General features: G+C 45.3%; 1 protein-coding gene across 4 annotated transcripts in view; it reads right to left on the bottom strand.

Moving 5' to 3' along the window:
• The window catches only part of WDPCP (WD repeat containing planar cell polarity effector), a 148,557-nt gene continuing 128,954 nt past the window's right edge, over positions 1-19,603 (bottom strand). For all 4 annotated transcript variants that reach the window (XM_083857883.1, XM_083857884.1, XM_083857885.1 and 1 more), the window contains 4 exons: positions 15,711-15,852; positions 9,016-9,110; positions 7,525-7,553; positions 1-1,280 (listed from right to left, as the gene is read on the bottom strand). In XM_083857883.1, coding sequence (XP_083714009.1) covers positions 1,230-1,280; positions 7,525-7,553; positions 9,016-9,110; positions 15,711-15,852 — 317 coding nt within the window. In that variant the 3' untranslated portion in view covers positions 1-1,229. The remainder of the gene's footprint in view (positions 1,281-7,524; positions 7,554-9,015; positions 9,111-15,710; positions 15,853-19,603) is intronic.

Genomic DNA, 19,603 nt, shown 5'->3' with positions numbered 1-19,603 from the left:
TGTTTCAAAGCTCTCTTTATTTGTTTTTCCCTGTTGAGTGTACAAAACTCTGCGGGCTGCAACCCCTTGGCTCCCTTCAAACCTCAAACCAAAGCTTCTCTTTGGAATACACGCGTGGAAAGGTGTGGATTGGGACGAAGTGCTGAAACAATGCAACCAAAATCACCCATCAGGCAGCAGAATTTTGACTCACAGGGGATAAACGGGCTGTAAATATTTTATTTGAGTAAAAAGCAGAATTTTAGTTAATTAAATAATTCTAATGTCTTGTGAGGTTTTTTTTTTGGTTTTTTTTTTTTTTTTTGTTTTGTTTTTTTACACCGTGCTTTCATTTTCAGTCCATGGTACAGATTTATTCACAGCATAAAACCAACTTCAAGAAGCACACTGGGTTTCAACCACCCAGTGCTCCCCAAAAAACTCAAGATTAACTCACACATGTGCCTGTGACAGAACACAAAATATCTGTGTCCGTACACTCTGTGCTCCATCAGGTGGTGGGAGGAAGGACCCACGATGATTCTCTCTCCTCTTCACTGCCAGAAAAAAATCGAGAGGGCTGGCACAGGTTCCCTTCTCAGTGCATTTTCTCTTTGTGGTTAGAGGAGGCAGATTAAAATCTGGAATGATGCTTAAGAGGCTCGGCATCTTTTTTTTTTTTTTTTTTTCAAGGCAAAATAATGGTTATTCGAATAAGATGATATATCTAGATATGAAAATTGAGAGCATTCTTTGAAAAATGCTGCTGACTGTGAAAGGCTGCTCTTTCACAGAGGTATCCTGAGTGAAGATCTTATCTGCTGGTATCTCAATAGGAGGGTTTTCAGAGCCTTAAGTGGAAATTCAAATCTGCTTCCAAGTGAAGATTGTAAAAACATATAATGCATGGAGAATTACAGACTTTCTCCTGAAAAGCTTATGGATTCATCCAAGAAATCCCACCAAAATTTTCAGCATTGAGTTTGTACAGCAAATGGGGATCAGCAACTACTCCCTTTTTGACATCTTTGATGAAAATGTCACCAAGTTGCCCTCCATAAGCAAACATAGGACGTTTAGTCCATGGACATGTCAATATGAATTTAGAAATAATTTGGAAGTCTAAGAACAGGGTATTTTCTATGCCTGGTGTTTTGTTTTGTCATCTGCCAGAAGTGAGATCCAGGGCTGGCTGGAAGTGAAATTCACCCCTTTGGTGAGGATTCCTCTTCTCTGCTTTGGCAGCTCAGTCACACCAGCCCAAAGTGCACAATTTGGAGAGACCCGCTGTCTCCAGGCTCCTGTGGGGGAAAAGACAGGCAGGAAAGGATCAGGCTGCAGGGAGAGGCACTGGGGAATGGAAACACAAAATACCACCCCAACCCAGGGAGAAGAGACAATTCCCTGTCCCACTTTGGCTTGGGAATGAAGGATGTAGCCCCAAAAAGGTGAAGACTGGCTTATCATTCAAGGTAAGGCATTTCTCATCTGTTTTTAAGTATTTAAAGGCATTTCTCATCTGTTTTTAAGCCCCTTCACACCCTCCTGTCCCTGCTGTTCTGGGAAAACCAGGGGCTGCAGCTCCAGGGACTGTGCATGGTGTCCCCTGGGATGTGAGGGGCTGGCAGCCAAGGCTCCACCTGCTTTTGAGACCTCTCACCTGGTGCTTGGAAGCTTGTTGGCAAAAGTGAAACTTTAGGGGTTTGTTACCTTTTAATTCGGCTGGGTTAACGCCAGCCAGGTTTTGAAGCAGGGATGGCATTTTGCACTCCTCACACAATGCAAACCCGTGATTTAAGCACAAATTCCTGTCCTGCACTCACTGTCTGTGCAGGGTGGAAGGCTGAGCCCTCTGGTTTTGCCGAGGACACGGTGATGGGGAGAACTGTGTGCCACCAGCAGAGGTGATTTCACAACCAACCCGGGCTAGCGTGCCTGCGAAATGCATGAAATGCTTTGCCTTGGAAAGCGATGTAGTCTAGTGAGTCATTGCTTTCTTTTGAATTACAGATGAGTAGCCAGCCCTTCGTGATGCAAAGAAAAAAAAAAAAAAAAAAGAAAAAAACTAGGTGTGGAGCTGGAAACAAAGGGAAACGTGTGTTTGTCCTGTCTCAGAGGGCAAAACACTCAGGCTGGCGTGGGAAGAGGGGGTGGGCTTGGCCCAAGGAGGTGGCTGTCAGGGCTGTGTCAGGCTGTGGGAGCACTGGTGAGGGTGGACACGACTCCTGTGATTGACTCCCTGCCTCCTTAACTTCAGGAAAGATGAAAAAAAAATTAAAATTTCCTAACACTTGGAGCTTTTCAAGGAACCTTTACCAGAGCAGCAGCTCCATCTCATGGCTTGTGCACTTCACCACAGAGATAGAGATCTGCCTCCAAAACAGCAATTCCCTCCAGGACTTCCCTACCTCAGCATAGAGGGAGCAGTAAAAGTGCAACAGCTCCAAAAAAGCTCTGCTTGGACATTGAGCTTCCAGCCCTTGGCTTGGCTCTTCCATTGCAGGGAGATGGTGAGAGATGGCCCTGACAAAACACAACCCCTTGAAAATCCTCAGAGGGACTTTGAAGATGATATCAAAGCGTCCCTGATGTCCCACCCGAACCAGTGCTTGCATCCCAGACCCCACCGGGTTATTCCAGTGTGGAAACATGAAGCACAGCTTCACCACTGAGACTTCTGCTCTCTCTTCAAGGAGGTTTTGAGGTGCCTTTCTTGGTAGCAGCCCTCATGGTGGGGCTGTGTGGATGTGCCTTGGGCTATGGGTGGCTTCAGGCTTTCTGTGGGCTCTCCTTGCTCCCTGAACAACACTTGCTGGAGGTTTCAAAAAAATATGATTTTTTTTCCCCAGTAAAGCCCTGAAGAGCATCAGTGGCTGAAGGTAAGGAAGGGGTGGCTCTTTTGTCCCTAGAGCTGTGTCAGGGCCTTATGCAGAGGGGTTTCTGCTGGTGGTTGCTCTGGGGATCAAGAGAGTAAATGGGCACATGAATGCAGGCTGGACAAAGACTCCACACCATGTTTGACCATGGAAGAGTTCAAGGCTGTTTGGGCAGGTCTCTATTGCTCAAGGTGCAGGGTCTAGAGTGCATCAGGTGGGTGTCTGACCTGGGTTTGTGATTTGTGCCTCTGTCTGGGGAGATGTGAACAAGAATCCAGCCCTGTAGACCTACCTGTTTGCTTGTTAAAGAAAAACTTTACAAAATCCTATTTGCAAACCTCTCAGGTCACACTAAAGCAGACCTGGCGGTGTTGTGTGGGAAGCCTGTGATGTGGCATGAAGTTGTAGAGGTATTTCATGTTAATCAAAGGCTGAAGAGTGGTAATGACTGGAATCCTCCCCTGATATCTGCTGAAGAGTGGTAATGACAGGAATCCTCCTCTGATACCTGCATCTTCTCTGCTGTAGCACCCCAGCAATAAAAGGTGCTGTAATAATTTGATGAGAGTTGATTTCCATCGTGCAGGAAGAGGGCTCTCCAGGAACGGTGGCAGCCAGCACTGCAGTGCTGCTCCCTATGGTAATGAGCTGCTAGTCCTCCAGAGAAGGAAAAACATGATTATCCTGACAGCAGAGCACCTACTTGTGCCATGAATATCCTGACAGCAGAGCACCTACTTGTGCCCTGGAGAGTTCAGATTGTGGGGCTTTTCATGGTAATGATGTGGTCCAGCTCTGGCAGGCGAAGGGAGGAGCAGGAGGGGAAGGCACACCCTGTAATTGAAAAGCCACTAAGTCATCTGGGACCTGCAGGGATAGCAGGATGGAGGCAGTGGTTTGCTCTGTCTCCACAGGTCTGAGGCAGAACAGAGGCTCCTTCTGCTCTCCTGGAGTGGGAAATGCAGGAAAACCTCTTCCCTGCGCTGCTGCATTGCTCCTCCCAGGAGGCTACGCTTTTTCTCCTGGGATTATTCTCAAGGGCATGATGAAAGTGGGAAAGGACAAGAGTGGGAGAGAGGAGAATAATTGAAGGAGCCCCAGGAAATTATTTTAAACACCTGTTTTATTCAGATGGAGACTGCCTGGTTCCAGGCTGCAGGAATGACTAGGTGGAAGGACATGCCTGTTGCTGGGATCGATAGGTACCACTCCTTTTCACTGGGAATGCCTTGTTTCCCTTGATTACAAAACCATTCTGGCTGATAGGTATTCAGCTGGGTGATAATATAATAAAATTATCACCTGGTAGCCCTAAGGAGCCATTGGCTTCAGCATCTTAAATTGCCTGGTAGAAGATCAGTCCCTGGTCCAGAAACAAGAGAGCAGCTGAGATGAACATTTTCCAAAGGGTCTTGTTTGTACCAAGGTAGGCGACCAAGGTGTTGGGAGCCTTGATTTCACTGATCCAAGTCTGGGTGCTGCTACATGGAAAGCCTGAGCTAACCTACACAGTTGCTCAAGATTATCAAATTCCAGAATAACCAAGGCCAAGAAGGACTTCTGGGACCACCCTGCTCAGAGCAGCAAGGCTGGGCTGGGTCTCACCTCAGGGATGGAACATGAACACCAAATCCTGGCCACTCCAAGTATCCAAATATTGTGGATGCTCACTCTCATTTGCTTCAGCCCTGCTGCCTGAGGAGCCATACCCAGGCAAGCCATGCACAGGGCAAGGAAAGCTGCAGCTTTTCCTCGTTCCTCCACCATCTGTCTTCATCCCCACCTTTGTGCTCAGTGGTGAGATCCTCTGATCCTCTGGCCAGCCCAAAACCAGTCTGGCAAAGCCCCACAGACTGCATTTGTCCTACTGCCAGCTGAGAACACCTCAGCAGCCCTTGCCCACCATCACTCACACCACAGGGCTGCAGGCAGGACACAAGTGACCTGTGCTGGTGCTGGAGGGACACAGGTGACCCCCATGGCAGCACAGCCTGGCTTCTGAGCCACTTCTACTGCTTTCCTCCACAAAACAAATCTTGTTGAACAGCTTGAGCACTGCTTGGCTGTGTGACAGCCAGCTGCTCTGGCAGGTCACTGGGAGCAGTCTGTTGCACGATCTCTGCAGTTTCAGGGAGGAGAAGCTTCCTCATAGCTGAGAGCAGCAGCGAGTGAGGAGTTCAGGGGCTGGGATGCACCTACACAAGACAGGCCCACGTCAGATCCATGGGAATAGGTCTCTGTGGCCATTTGGGCTGGGAATAGGTCACCTCTGGCTCCAGCCTTTCCCCAGAGAACTGGCAAAGGAGGGCAAAGCAAATCCTCCAGCTCCCAGCTGCAGGGATCTCCCTGCAGAATTGCCTGTGCAAGAAGGGCCGGGTTTTGGGTGTGCTCCCCTTGGGTGGCACCAAGCCCAGTATTGTGTGATCTCCCGCTGAAGCAATGTGTGGGAAGTGGTGTCAGGGGGATGCCAGCCTGGGGAAGCAGGGGGGGTGACAGTGGCACCTCAGGAATGGGCTGTCCATCATGTGGCAGGCTGGTGGTGGTGTCCAGGGGAAGAGGTTGGATTTGGATTGTATTTGGGATGGGTCGAACGAAAAGCCACATGTCAGTCCAGATAGAAGGATCTGGGAGGGAGCTGGGGTTGTTTAGCCTTGAGAAAAGGAGACTCAGGGGTGACCCTGTCACTCTCTACAACTTTTTAAAAGGTGGCTGTAGTCAGGTGGGGGTTGGTCTGTTTCTCCAGGTAGCACTGACAGAACAAGAGGACAGTCTTTAGCTGTGCCAAGGGGAATTTAGGTTGGATATTAGGGAAAAGCTTTTCACAGGAAGAGTGATAAAGTACCGGAATGGTCTGCCTGGGGAGGTGGTGGAGTCACCATCCTTGGATGTGTTTAAAAAGAGACTGGATATGGCACTCAGTGCCATGGTTTACTTGAGGGTTTAGGGCATGGATTTGACTCGATGATCTTGAAGGTCTCTTCCAACCCAGTCATTCTGTGAATTCTGTGAATCTGCTCTGATTTGCTGGGTGCTGGTTCCTGTGCTGACACCCAGCTGCTGCAAGACTTCTGAATTTCCACACGCCATTAAAAGTCAGGACAAAACATTGATGCAAATGTTTTCTCAGAAGCATAAAGTTGGTGTTACTTGGATGGCTATTCTTCTCCAAAAACCTTGGTGTGTACTACAGGCTTTCTTTACCCTGCCAGCCATCTTCCCCTGCAGCCCACAGCTGCTGCCTCCCTTCCCAGGGCAGCTCAGATGGAAGTGCCCCATTTTCCTGTGCACAAGCAGCTCTGTGATGTGTGCTGAAATCAAACTCCCAGGTCACAGAGGTCACACTTTGACCCATCAGCTTTTAGCAACGGTGACCACTCAGTTGCAGTAACTTTATGGAAGCAAAGAATGCTTTAACCACTCCCTTGGGTAAGTCTTTAATGATGTGATGGCAAAACTTTCTTTTGTGCATCACTCTCCTCATACAGACCGAATGTTTGGGCTTGTGGATTTCATTGTTATAGTCCAGAGATTTAAAAATTAACTTCTCAGTTTATCAATTCAACTGCTTGTGTGAAGGCAAGGAGATCTTCCACTGAGCTTGGGGAAGGAACAGTTAACTGCTGGCTAACCCAGCTGCAAACCCAGGGATCCCACCAAAGTGTCCAGACCATCACTGCTGCTGTGCTTTACCTCACCCTGTGTCCTGAGGCCATCAAAATCACCTAAAGGCCAAATGAGAGGTGCTGTGGGATGAGGATTTCCCTTTGGTGTGACCCCGGCGTGGTGAACTCTGGTCCCCAGCCTGTGCCCATCCTCCACCCAGTGCAAATGCACAGGGGCCTGCAGGAAGCTGCAGAGGTGGGGCTGCTGTGTGTTCTTCCTCAGTGCTTCAGGACTGGTAGAACAGCTCTTAGAGCACAATTTTACTTGGCACAGGCTGGTTTTGTAATGAAAGAAATAAATAAGTGCCATCCTGCTCCGCTGGGAGGTTGAAGTGTTTCCTTTCTTTTTTTTTTTTTTTTTTTTAAATGAGCTGTTTGCACTGAGGCCAAACACTGAATACTTTGGCCTCAAAAATAAAAGTTTGAACAGGAATTGCAATTGGAAGGAGGCTAAAACACAGGCAGTCTTGTGCCTTCACCCGTGCCGCCGTGGGATTTATTTTACGATTTGTTATATTTTATTTCAGTTTTTCCTTTTAAAGTAGAACTGAGTTTGTGCTGCGTGCTGCTGACTCATCAGCTATGGAGAAAGGCTTGCCCTATATCTGTACTCTGTGTGCAACCCCACTGGCTCCCACCCACCTGGGATCCCAAACCAGGCCAGGAGGGAATGTCCCTGTGGCATATAAAGGACATGGGGGCAGGGTTAGGGCAGCATCTCAGTCCTTTTCCTTGCAATCTTCCTCTTGGAAGTGCCAATTCAAGCACTGGTTACCTCATGTGAGATAAATGCGGATGGAGGGTGAGACTTTTATGTGCTGTGCTCAATACAGAGCAGCAGGTGAAGCCCTACTCTAGCAGAACTGTACAGGAGCATTTCTACCAATTCCAGCAAGAGCCCTGCAGGCAGACAGCTTGCAGGGACAGGCTTGGGGAGTTTCAGGAAGCTTCAAAATAGAGTAAATAATAATAAGCAGAAATAAAATAATAAATCAGAAATGGGTTACCTGCTCTGGAGGAATGGCTCTCGTATTTCCTGCAAAAAGAAAAAACCAACAAAAACACCCAACATGTTATTTACAGTCCATTTAACTCACTGAAAAACCCAAACAAACAGAGGTATTAGGTAACTTTTACTTTTTTTGATAAAGCAAAGCTATTTTATATCATGTTATTCAATAGATGAATTCAAATACTTAACATATTGCTTACACAAGTCTATACACGCAGGATATGTATATTCCCTCAAACACCACAACAAGTTAAAGCAACCTTTTATTTTTGTGCATGAGGCAGTGTGGAGATGCAAGATCAGGGATCCCATGTAGTCCCAGCTCGATGGAGAGCTGTTGCAGGACAGGGATGGGCAGTCTGGGACAGTGGTGGCTGCAGGATCTCTCTCTCCCTGGAGTGGAGTGGCCTTTGGGTGCTGGGGCTCAGCACAAGCTGCCTGCCTGAATGCTCATCTCTTGTCTTGGGAGAGCTGTGAGCTGCCAGCTTGCTGCAGGAGCTGCTTCAGGATGAGACTTCATGTTACAGCTTGAGCCAAATTAACAGCTGGCAACATCAAAAAGGAGTCCTGCTGCAGGCTGTGCCCTTCTGCCCCACGCAGGGCAGGTTGGCTCATGGGATGGACAAAAGCCCACAGGAAAAGAAATTAACAGCTCTTTTGGGTTGGGAAAAGGAAACTAACAGCTTTTTTTGGGTTGAGTTAATGTGCTGTCAGCTCCCTGCATGGTCCCGAGGCTGTGGGTGGACAAAGGTGGTGAGGGGGCAGCAGGATTGTCCCATTGTGGCTGCTGGCTCAGCTTCACTGCAAGGTGGAAGCGTATCCATAACTGGGTTGTTTGAAAGGATCTCTTTCAACTGTGGCTGTAGGAAAGCAGCCTGGAGACTGGCTCTGTTCCTACCTGCCTGTCACTAGAGCCACGGGACACCCGGACGGGGCAGGAGATAAAAATCCTTGTCTCGCCCCTTGTGCAAACACTCTGACCTATCCCTGCCTGGCTGCCTTCACGGGACAGCTCTTTAATCTCGTGCTGGGCAGCTCCTCTGCTGCACTGCTGCACTCCCTGGGCTCTGCTCTGATGGGAATGATGCCTGCCCAAGCAGGGCAGCAGCCTTGGCTTCCTCCAGAGCCCCGCAGGAACCGCGGGCGCTGCCGCTTCCCAAGCCATGGAAGAGGGGAGGCTCTGCTGCTGCTGGCTCCTGCACAGAGCCACAACAGCTGGGAGTAACAAACCCTGCCTGTTCGTGTTAAATCAGGGATACTGCTGCAAGATAAGGAGATTCAGGTGATTGGTTGACTTATTCTACTTTCCATGAGCCAGCAGCTGAGTCCTCCTGCCTTTCCCTGCTAGGAATACGCAAACCAAGTTCATGCTGCAGTGCCTTGGTTTTTTTTTTTTTTCTCCTGGACCCAAACAAATTTTCAAGCTATGAATTACCAATATTTCTAGCTTCTCCTGTGCATATTTGAAAGAGATTTGTTCACTTACCTTCCTGGCTGCTGGAAAAGGTATTCTTGATGAGGGAGGTGGTGTGGCCATCCGCTCCAGGCTCAGTGTCCTCTGCCTGTCGGCGGCTGGTGGGTCTTGGAAAACAAAACAGAAGCGGTAGAAGGGGAGGGAGCAGTGACTGCAGAGCTGAGGAGACACTGCAGAGCAGAGCAAAGCTGTTCTGTTTGTTTTCTATCTTTTCAAGTATACAGCAGCCAGTGTAATTTCCTGGTTACAGACTGCTGCTCTTTTCTATCAGATGCCAGTAGATTTGTTGACTGAGCGTCACTAGGATCACTCATTTGGCCATGCAGTCACTCCAGCACTGTCCTGTCATTCACAGATGAGGTCTAAAGCTGGTGGTTTTTTTGAATAATCACAGTTTTGTTAAGCAGGACAGGCTGGGGATGCGCAGCACACATCGCAGGCACCAGGCACTGCTGGCAGCCCTGCACAGAGGAAGTTGGGCAGATTGCCCAGGAGAGGAGGATATCAGACCCAAAATACAGCACTGATTTTCTGACATTTTTGTCCCTACACCACTTTCATCACTGAAATCCAAGTTGTGAAAGGAGGTGCAGGGAGGAAAGTATCAGCTATGTGTTATGGAAAATGCAGATGGATTTTTTTTTGCGGGGGGAGGGGGGAGGGTTTGCTAGTCTTGATTTCTTCAGTCATCATTAATCTCTGCTTACACAGGCATGTGGAAAGGGCAATCCATTCCCAGTGCTGTTGAACTGGAAACCTGGAGGCCACATTGTGCCATCTTGGCTTGCTGACTCGCCACTCGTCCTTCCATCCACAACCTGCCAAGTGCTCAGCGAAGTCCAAGAGAGAATTTCTTTCATCAAGAATGAGTCTTGAAAGTAGAGAAAATAAACTAAACATCCAATGCCAGGCCAACTCTTTTGGGAGGATTCTCATAATCTATGCAGCTTTTCCTCCTCCTGTGTGGATGTAGTCTTGTTTGACCACTAAAAGGAGTGTTTTACTCAAGGGTGGCTTTCAGGTATGACAGTGGTGTAGCTCTGAGAATAAAAATATGAAGACTTTTGTGCAGCACCCAATTTCTTCACTGCCACAGTGCAAAACCTCACTCAGCTTTGATAATACAAGTAATACATCCCAGGCACAAAAAGCCCTTTATTACTGATGAGAACATAAATAATTATAGAAAAAGCTGAAATTTTTTCCCTGTGCTATTGTCTTCCCACCACCAGTTGGAAGACAACAATGCCAGCAGCTGGGCACATGTAAAGCAACTAAAAGCACCTCTCCTCATCAGCTTTCTCGAGACATTTTTAAGCTGCAGTAATGCAACTCCCCCATCACACTAAGCTTTATTGGTTCAGTATAAGAAACTAAGAAACTTCATTGGAGACCAGATTATGCTGGTTGCAAAAGCAGGGGGGGATTCTTCTGCTCTTCGACCCCATTATCTCCTCTGTAGTGTCTTGATCAGCTTTCTTACACACAGCCTCGGATTCTGCCGAGACCCACAAATTGCTTTTTTGGCTGCCAAATTGCCATAACCCTTCTATTTTTATGTTTTAAAAGAGCTTAAAACCCTCCATCCTCTTTGGATGTGTCTTTAAAATTGACCAGTACTGGGAGGATTTCATGTATATCCGAAGGCTTAGAAGAAGATGTTACCTCTACTGAGCTTCTAGTTTTACAGCCAACAGACATGAAAAGCCCAGCGGGGATAAAAGGAACTTAACCAGTTCAGTCTAATGCATATAAATCTACCTAAGAGCTCAAGGCACTGGAAGTACTCAATGCACTACATTTATCTGAGTCTAAGATACAGAAATGGGTCTTCAGCCCACATGCCACATGTCCCATTTTGATGCCAAGTTAATATGAATTAAGAGACTGAGATGAATAAACAAGGTCAGTCTGGGCTGGGCCAAGTTGAATCAATGTAAAATAATTGTCAGTATTTTCTGTCAGCAACACTGGTTTATCTTGGCTCAGGATTCTCGGTGCTATAGATTATAAAATGTTTTCAGTGGAACAGTTGGCAGACATTTTATTGATTTTTCTTTGTTTTGTGAATGCTGGAAAAATTTCCATTAAGTATACACGCCATTCATGTGATGAAGCCAAATTGCTTTTTCAAACTTTTCTTTCTTCAAGTGTGCTAATGCGTTAATACATTAGCAATCTAATTTAATCAAGAGGACCTTTGTCTGGAATCAAGAGCCCATGGAGCACACCTTGATGCATCTTGAGCACTTATGGGCTAAGAAGAGTTAATTATGTATTTTCAAGGTTTAACTGACTGATTAATTTGCCCCTCTGAATTCAGTAATGTATTATCTCAGTTCCCCAGATGCAGAAATTGAGAGTGCAACTTTGCACAATGCCATCTACATCTGCTTGCTGTTCCACTCTTGAGGGACATCAAGCTTCTGGGCTGAGCAGTGGTGAAGAATGAGAAGGAAGAGAAGGAAAGAGAGGGAAGGCTGCAGCAACCAGGCAGGAACAGCATTGAATCCAGCTGAGCTGCTGGATCCCACTTCTGACATAAATTTCCTCCACCACTTTGCCACATCCCTGCATCATACCCATTAACAGAGTTAATTTGGAATGAAAACTGCTCAGGCAGAGAGAGCAGCTGGTAGGATTACACCTGGACCTGGCAGATGTTATTCCTCAACCTATATTCCTGCTATTTTAAGACTGGGTTTGCTTCCTGGTTAAAGAGGACTTTTGAAAAAGGTAGAAGCCATAATGGTGATGAATGCTTATTTTAATTGCACAGAACAGTCAAGTAGGAGTAAAAAATCTATTTAATGTTGTTTTTATGTGACACACAAAAGGGGATGCTGTGGGATAACTCTTAATTCCTTCTCTCTATGCTGATTTAATAACTAACACACAGATCTGAAAGATGCTGTTAGAACTTCCTACGGTTTGGTCAGTGATGCTACAGATTTAAATATGCAGACATGCTCATGAACTTAAATAAAAACTTTGTAGAGAAGTAGTAATATATGTATTTTTAAGTACATAATCAACAAGAAAGTTTTATGATAAAAATCACTGTGATGATAAACACTTTTGCCTTCTATCCAATCACTTGTATTGAAATAATAGATAGCCTAATTAAAATGGGAATAGTTCTGGTTTGGGGAATAGGGACTAGGTAGATGGATAATGAGCTAAAAAACCCCTCCAACCAAGCTTCACACACATCCTAACACTGCCAATAAATGGAAGATATTTAAGATATTGGAAGATTAAGCCCACAGAACATTATGGCAAGGAAAGAGAATGACACACTGATCGGAAGGAAACCCACAGTGCAGCCACCAAGGCCAGTGGCAGAGCAGTGAGTGCAGTCACAGCTCTGTGTGACACTGGTGCCAGACTCTGACATGGTCACAGGCACCCACTGGTTGACTCATCCAGAAATCATCAATCAGTCAATCAGCTCCTTTTGTGTGGCTGAGAGGATCAGCATGCTACTTTGGCCCTCTGAACAACAGCATCCAAAATGTTTTCCTCAAGTACAGGCTTCTGCTCCAGGGTTATGCTGATCAAAATGTTTTCATAAGCAGATAACAAGAATAATGGGAAGACAAGAACCTCCAGGCTAAAACACAACTGATACTTGGAAGGAGAGAAGGCAATGGTCAATGCCAAATGTAAGCCAGAGGTGAGATCTTGATCATACAAAATTATTCACTGGACTGTGCATTGTTGGTGGTGTTTAACTGTCCTTTTTAATGTTAGAGTGAAAGAAATCAGGCAGCAAATGAAATGCTGCTTTCTGGAACGTTGTCCTGAAATCTTTACTGCCCATAACTTTGTGTGTGGCTCAGAAAGCTGACTAGAGCTCTCCACTGGCAGCAGCACCACTGCTGCTTCCATAAAACACCATGGAGTTAATTCAAGGAGAAGTTCTTAAAGAAATAAACCCTTGAGATTGTTTTATGAATGATGATTTTGTTTCCAGCCTTTTCTGTCCATTTTCCATCCCTGCCTTCATCTTCACAACTCTTTGATCAAGAATTCTCTACAAATCCATTTCCCACAATCCCAGATGATGGCTTTCCTGGAGATGATGCTGTGAAGAGTTAGTTGAAGTGACCTTTTAATCACACAGTCTGAAAACTGGGCTTCAGTTACACATATGCAAGTGTCAAACTCCCTGGAGGGCATCAGAAACAAGGTTTATTAGGCAAGTGAAATGTGTCTTTGCTCATCTTCACAGGGCCCTTGCTGGTGACTTCTGCCTGGATGTAACTCATGAGATACACCTCAGCTGTGCCAAGAGCTGAAATACAAGGAAGAAAGAAATATGTGCTGGAGATGAGCTTCCAGAAAGCTGAGTGAAATGCAGATTTGGGACAGCATGGGACAGCACCTGGGACTGACAGGGGTGGTTGTGTTAGAAATGCAGTAATGCAGTAATTGGTTTGACTAGCTGGTACAAAGATGAGAAGCCGAGGAAAGAAGGAAGGGAAGGAAGGGAAGGAAGGGAAGGAAGGGAGGGAAGGGAGGGAAGGGAGGGAGGGGAGGAAGGAAGGAAGGAAGGAAGGAAGGAAGGAAGGAAGGAAGGAAGGAAGGAAGGAAGGAAGGAAGGAAGGAAGGAAGGAAGGAAGGACGAACAGCCATTGGATACTGTTGCTGAACAACTGCAACGTGGCCTCTTACAGGAATTTGAAGAACCACTGCTATCCAGGAGAAGCCAATTACAAACCCAGAAGTCCCTGGTGATGCTGAAGTATCACAGAGAGATGAAACACTGCATTGACTGCAGAACAGAGAACAGCTCTATTTATGTAGGGCCCCAACACTAAAACTTTCTTTTTTTATAGAGATTTCTTCACATGAAGAAGTCTGATGCAGACTTGGCAGCAGATGAGCAGTAGAAGAGCAACTCTGTGAAACTGTAGGCAAACCAAGCCACAGCTGGGTGCTTGTAACTACCTGTGGCTTTCCTTAAGCACAGGGAACAAGCTGCTGGAGTCACCTGTGCCTCAGCAGGTGACCTTCCCAGCTGGCTGGTGTGTTGTCACAGGGAGTGCCTTCGAAACCTAAATTCTTGTTGGCAGGCTTCAAGCAGCTGTGGCCAGCCAGGAGAGCCATGAGAAGTTTTCTTCCACAGCATTGCAAGCGGTCACCAAGAATCTCTGGCCTCTCCTGGCAGAGATCAGCGGCATCTCCAGGTGTCCACAGGCAGAGGAGCTGGAGCTTGGGGGGGAGCTTGCTTTATGCTCTCCATTGGGAAATCTCAGCCATTTATGTAGCTCTGGTGATTGCAAGGAACCACTCCTGAGGCGCAGCAGCTCATGGTGACCCACCTGGGTAGGTGCAGGCAAACGTGGGGAGCCCAGGAGTCGGGGGAGAGTTGAGCTCAGCCTCTCTCCTGAGATGCCTGATGAAGGCAGAGGTGGGACTGCCAGAGATGTGTGAGTCATAGCAACCTCTGAAAGGGAAAAGGTGAGCAGGAGGGAGGGAGGATGGCATGTTTATAGCTTGGGATCAGAGGCGTGTTGGGATCAGTCTCAGCTCTGATGCACTGCTGAAGGAGCTCCTTTTATTGGAGAGCCCTCTGGAGACAACGCAGCCTCCAGCATGGAGACTGTCTTTATAATTTGCCCATACAGTGGTATCTTCATCCCAAAAGTTAAAAAGGAATAACTATGCACTGTGTTTTTAAAGTCAGGCCCACCCCCAAGCCCATTAGATAGCTCTGAGAGCTTTAGAGCGTGTCCCATGTCTCAAAAGTTGTAGGCAATGCCTAAAAAAAAAAAATACTTCACTTGTGGTGTGCAGATGGTAAAATGAATGTAAGACCAAATATTGAAAAAGCTCAATGTCTCCATGAGAGGGAAGACAGAAAACTAGTTAATACACAGATTTCCAGAAAGAGAAGGAAATGTGTGTTTTGCCCACATGAACTGTGTGTTCAGCAGTTTTGTACAAATGGCTGGGATGAATGCAACATGGAACTTCAATGTCATACACCAGATTTACTAAAACCATTCCTGCAGACAGTAGCCACAGAAAATAAGCCTATATACTACACATTTAGATACTGGGGACAAATAACTGCTTTTTTCTTTTCTATCAAGAATGCACAAAGAAAAATAACAGAAACAAATGCATTTTGAATCTTTGCAGAAGAGCTGTTTCTTTTTAATTTCCTATCCCTTGCAAGATGGTGTGCAGGTTCACTAGCAACGGAAGTGTTGGAAAAAAATCCCAGTTATCAGAACTGTTGTTTCTTTCCTAGCTAAGTTGAAGGTTTTAATCAGCTTTAGAAGAAGGGCACTCTCAAAAGATCTTCCCAGAGATTTTGATTACAGGCTAGTGATGTGCTTACAGAAATCTGTAAAGATCGTGTCAGTTTTTTTAAAGTTCTGTTCACTACCTGCAACTGTTTATTTGCTACGTTTTCATTGCTGTATTTCTCTTTTCTCCACATCAAACAAGCAAGGCTGCCTTTGCCCAGATGATTTAATTTGAAAATGGTTGTGTTAAAAGCTTGCAAACTCTCTGTGTTTCTGGAGATTTCTTTGCATCTATGCCTAAGCTTCCATGTTTTTCTTAGTTCTTAGCATGTTAATGTTTTATTGTGATTACAGTTGTGATGCAGAGAACAACTGCAGTTGTCAGGAAGTCAACTGTTTGATATTTCAGAATATCAAACACACATTTTGAAGCAATTCACAACTCACCTGTGGGAGCAGCTCTGTGTTGGTGGTCTGTCAGCAGGGCCGGGAGCGGGCGGGTTGCATCCTCCTCCCTGTTCTGGAGATTGGTCAGGGAAAGCTTCACAAGATGCATCTTCTTCTTCTTCTTCTGGCTGCCCCAGAAGTTCTGTTAAGATCAATCAAGACATGATATCACCCTTACTTCATCTGAAAGTCCCAACCAAGCTGCCAACTGTGTGCCTTGGATGCCCATAAGGACAAAGTTGTCCTCTCTTGCAAGGGATCAAACTGAAAGGAAACCCACATGCTTCCTCCTTGGCTTTTCCCTTGAAAAGGAGGCCAAGTACTCAATAACCAGCAACAAGAAACAGGTCCAAGAGTTTTTGAAAGACAGAGACTGAGTGTGTATTGGCTGTAGTTAGCAAGGAGGAAATGCCTTCTCTAAATTGTCAACTACAGAAAGTCCAGCTGGCTGCCAAAGGCTGCTGCATGAGCCTTTCCCTGTTGCCATAGGGATCAAAGTCTTATCAATTGGACTAGTTCCCCAGAGGGGTATGTGTAACTCTTTCCTTTAGAAATAAAGATTTCCCTTAGCTTTGTTTTAAAATATTTTGGTTCATAATCAAGACCTGAAGTCTCCAGTAGGTGAAGCATGGGCATCCAATTCACAAGTTCCACTCCGAGCCCCATGGAAATTGTTTTAAAACATCTGAACCACTTAAAAATATAGAGGAAGAATTGCATATTCTAGGTGTGAAACTTAAAATAAATAAATAAAAATTTAACCAAACCGCAGGCTAGCAGACTTTGGATTAAGGAAAAAAAAAAAATAAATCCCGTTACAGATAAAGACTTTAAAAGATTTTTCTCAGAATTGTAAGACCCTTTTGCATTTTTTTCCTTTTCTAATCCTGTTCTTCTCCCCTTGTTCTTTGCCTTCTTGGATCCTGTATAAGCTAATCTGCATGATCCCCATGGTGGCACTGTGGGCAGTGGGGAGGATGTAACACTCTGGTGAGTGCTGCCACGCTGTTGGATTTTACATTTCACCTGGAGACCCAGAACATTCACTAGCTTAGGAGGGCAAATCTCCTTGTAAGATTTTCTGAACCTCCAAGCCCTAAAAATCCTGTGGGGTTGCTGTGGACTATTTCTACTCTTCATGCCACCAAAATATTACTGGTGGTGTGAGGGAGGGTGAAGTGTGGCAAGGTTTGGCTTTCCCAGGTAGCTGATGCTGTCTGTCTGTGCTGCTGGTTCCCACATGTGGAGCAATGTGGGAAATGTTTGAAAATGGCCAACTTGGTTGAGGGCACCACACCTCAAGCATGCACACCACACTACAATAAAGGTGCTAAATAAATCAGCACTTGTGCAATTTCTCCTCCATCTTGAATTAAAAAAAAAAAAAAAAAAAAAAAAAAAAAAAAAAAAAAAAAATCCAAAGAGAAATAAAAGCCGTATGGGCAACGCTTTCCATCTTAGAAACTCAAATCCAGGGCAAGGAAGAGAGGTTTCTCTGCAGGTCTCTTCTTGGAGCATTGCAGAATGAGAAGCCAAGAGAAGGAGAGGAACAGAACTGAGAGCTTATAAAGGCTCATGAGAAGCTGCTTTTCATATCCATGAAGAGCTCAGGGAAAGGGCTTAAACAAAATTCCTCTTGATGGGGGAAAAATAAAGTTAGGTGAAATCCACTGCGGGTCTTGTACACAAACTTTGACAACCTCTGCTTTGGAACACAGCTCTCACTACTGTGCTCCCACCTGGAACTGAGTCTTTGGTCCTGAAGAGCCTCTCTCTTCACTTGGCCAGAGTTTGTTAAGAAACAGAATGTTAAACCTTTGAATTTGCAAAATGTCAAAGCTCAGATGTACAGTGTGAGTCAAGAATCTGCAATTTGTTTTCTTTTCTTTTTTTCTTGTTTTTCCACTTACTCAGTAACATCTAAGGCCTACATAACTTACCACCTTAAAGCTACAAACTTTCAGCAATATATGATGCCTCTGACTTCTCCTGAGCCACCCCTCCTGAGGCTGACCCAGCTCCAAGGAGTGGGGACATTTCAGAACATAAAACCCTGAGAGATGCTGAAAGAGGAGTGCGTATTGAGAAAAGAAACAAATTAGAAGTTGGTCAACTTTTTCTTGCTCTCTTTCCATCACACTACTGATCTGTGTTTTCTTGACCCTGCTGAGAACCAGCACTGAGCCCCACATCAACCATTTCAGTGTAACTCATTTATGTGTTCCTGGGGGTACCCAGCAGCTTTTTAACGTGGAGTGGGCTAAAATTTGGATGTATAGGGTCCCATGTGCCATATTTCTAATATATGAATGCTATGAGCAATTAATTATAGCATGGCCAGTGACTGATATTTTGTGCTGTGGATGTAGCACAGCTACACGTTGTTAAATAATTCTACTGGATCCATGGGAACCTCAGGGAAAACAAAAGCTGTCTGTCACCTGCAAGCACAAAACCAGGAGAAGAGCAGGCTTCTTACCCACAGGAGTGCAAACAGATTTCTCTGCACTTTCATATCTAAAATAAATATCTGGAACTGACCTCAAGTTATGAGCATTGAACCTATTGTGGTCTGGGGATACAGCTGCAGTGTGGAGCATCAGATGCCAGGAGTGGTTCAAAGCCACAAAACCATCAGATAAGAGCTATAGAGTAAAGAAATAAATATTTTTGTTGTGGGATGTGGACTCTGCTCCCTGTGAGAAGTGCTAAAGCAGGGAAAACAAACGCACAAGAAACACTGTTTAAACAACACAGCCCTTCCCAAACTAGAGGCAACACATCCCACTTTTAATTAGAAAGGGAAGGATTTTGGCAACAATGCCACAGAGCTGGGAGAGGCTGGTGGTCCTCACTTCTAGATAAGCGTTCTGGCTGGGGTTTGGTGCTTGATAGAGACCTGACTTGGTGCTATCACTAGAGACATCATAAGTTTCACCCCAGATTTTGTATTCAGGCAATCCAAGATATTCCTTTGCCTTATTGCACAATAAACTCTTGCTGTTTAAATTCTAAGCTACTATTTGCTTAACAGGTTAAGATCTGGGGTTTTCAATCTGAGTTTGAATTTCCAAAATTTTGAGAGGTGGTACTGTGCTAATGTTGTGGTTTCATCATTAAAGCAATTTAGGTGTAATAATACAAATCTATTGTGCTAAAAATGAATGGATGATTCAATAATATGAATAGTATTTAGACGCAATAATACGAATCTTTTGTGCTAAAAGTATTTTTTAAAATCCCATTTGTCGTGATCAATATTGGGATAGTGTTGTGCACACCCAACCATACAATGACACAATGCATATCCTACATTTCCAAAATTCGGTGGTAATTGCTGTTGCTCCATCTCACACCTGTCTGAAAGAGCCAAATATCTTTCTTTACAAGTCCACTGAAAGTTCTCCTATGCTGTAATGAGCAGGATGCTCTCTAGGTAATGCAGGTGATGAGATATCACTCCTTGCCTGCTCACACATCTGTCATTATTTAACCATAACTATTCTCCTTTGCATCTGTGTCTGCAAATCAGAAGATGTTTCCATTCTCCAGGATCCTGCCCTGGACTTTCAGGGATAAAAATGCATTTCAAAACGTGCAAATCCGTGGCAAAACGAAAATCTCCTTTTAATATTGTTTGCGAAATTGACAGCTCTACTTAACAGCAGCCATTAAATTATTTACAAAGTAGCAGCTGCTCTTGTAGCAGCCTTTTTTGGGGGCGTGAAAAATAAACTAGTTGATAAGTGAGAGATAAGGCATTTGACTTCCTCTTTGTGTGCCTGGCATGGTGCTCAGAGCCAATTCTGCACAATCTGATGTTTACAGAGCAATCCTCGTGTACGACCTCCTTAGGCAATAGGGACACAAGAAGCCTTTAAAACGCTGAAGCA

Source organism: Zosterops lateralis (genome assembly GCF_965231275.1).
Source record: "Zosterops lateralis genome assembly, chromosome: 3".
Taxonomy (NCBI): domain Eukaryota; kingdom Metazoa; phylum Chordata; class Aves; order Passeriformes; family Zosteropidae; genus Zosterops; species Zosterops lateralis.
This window is presented reverse-complemented; position numbering and strand designations above follow the sequence as displayed.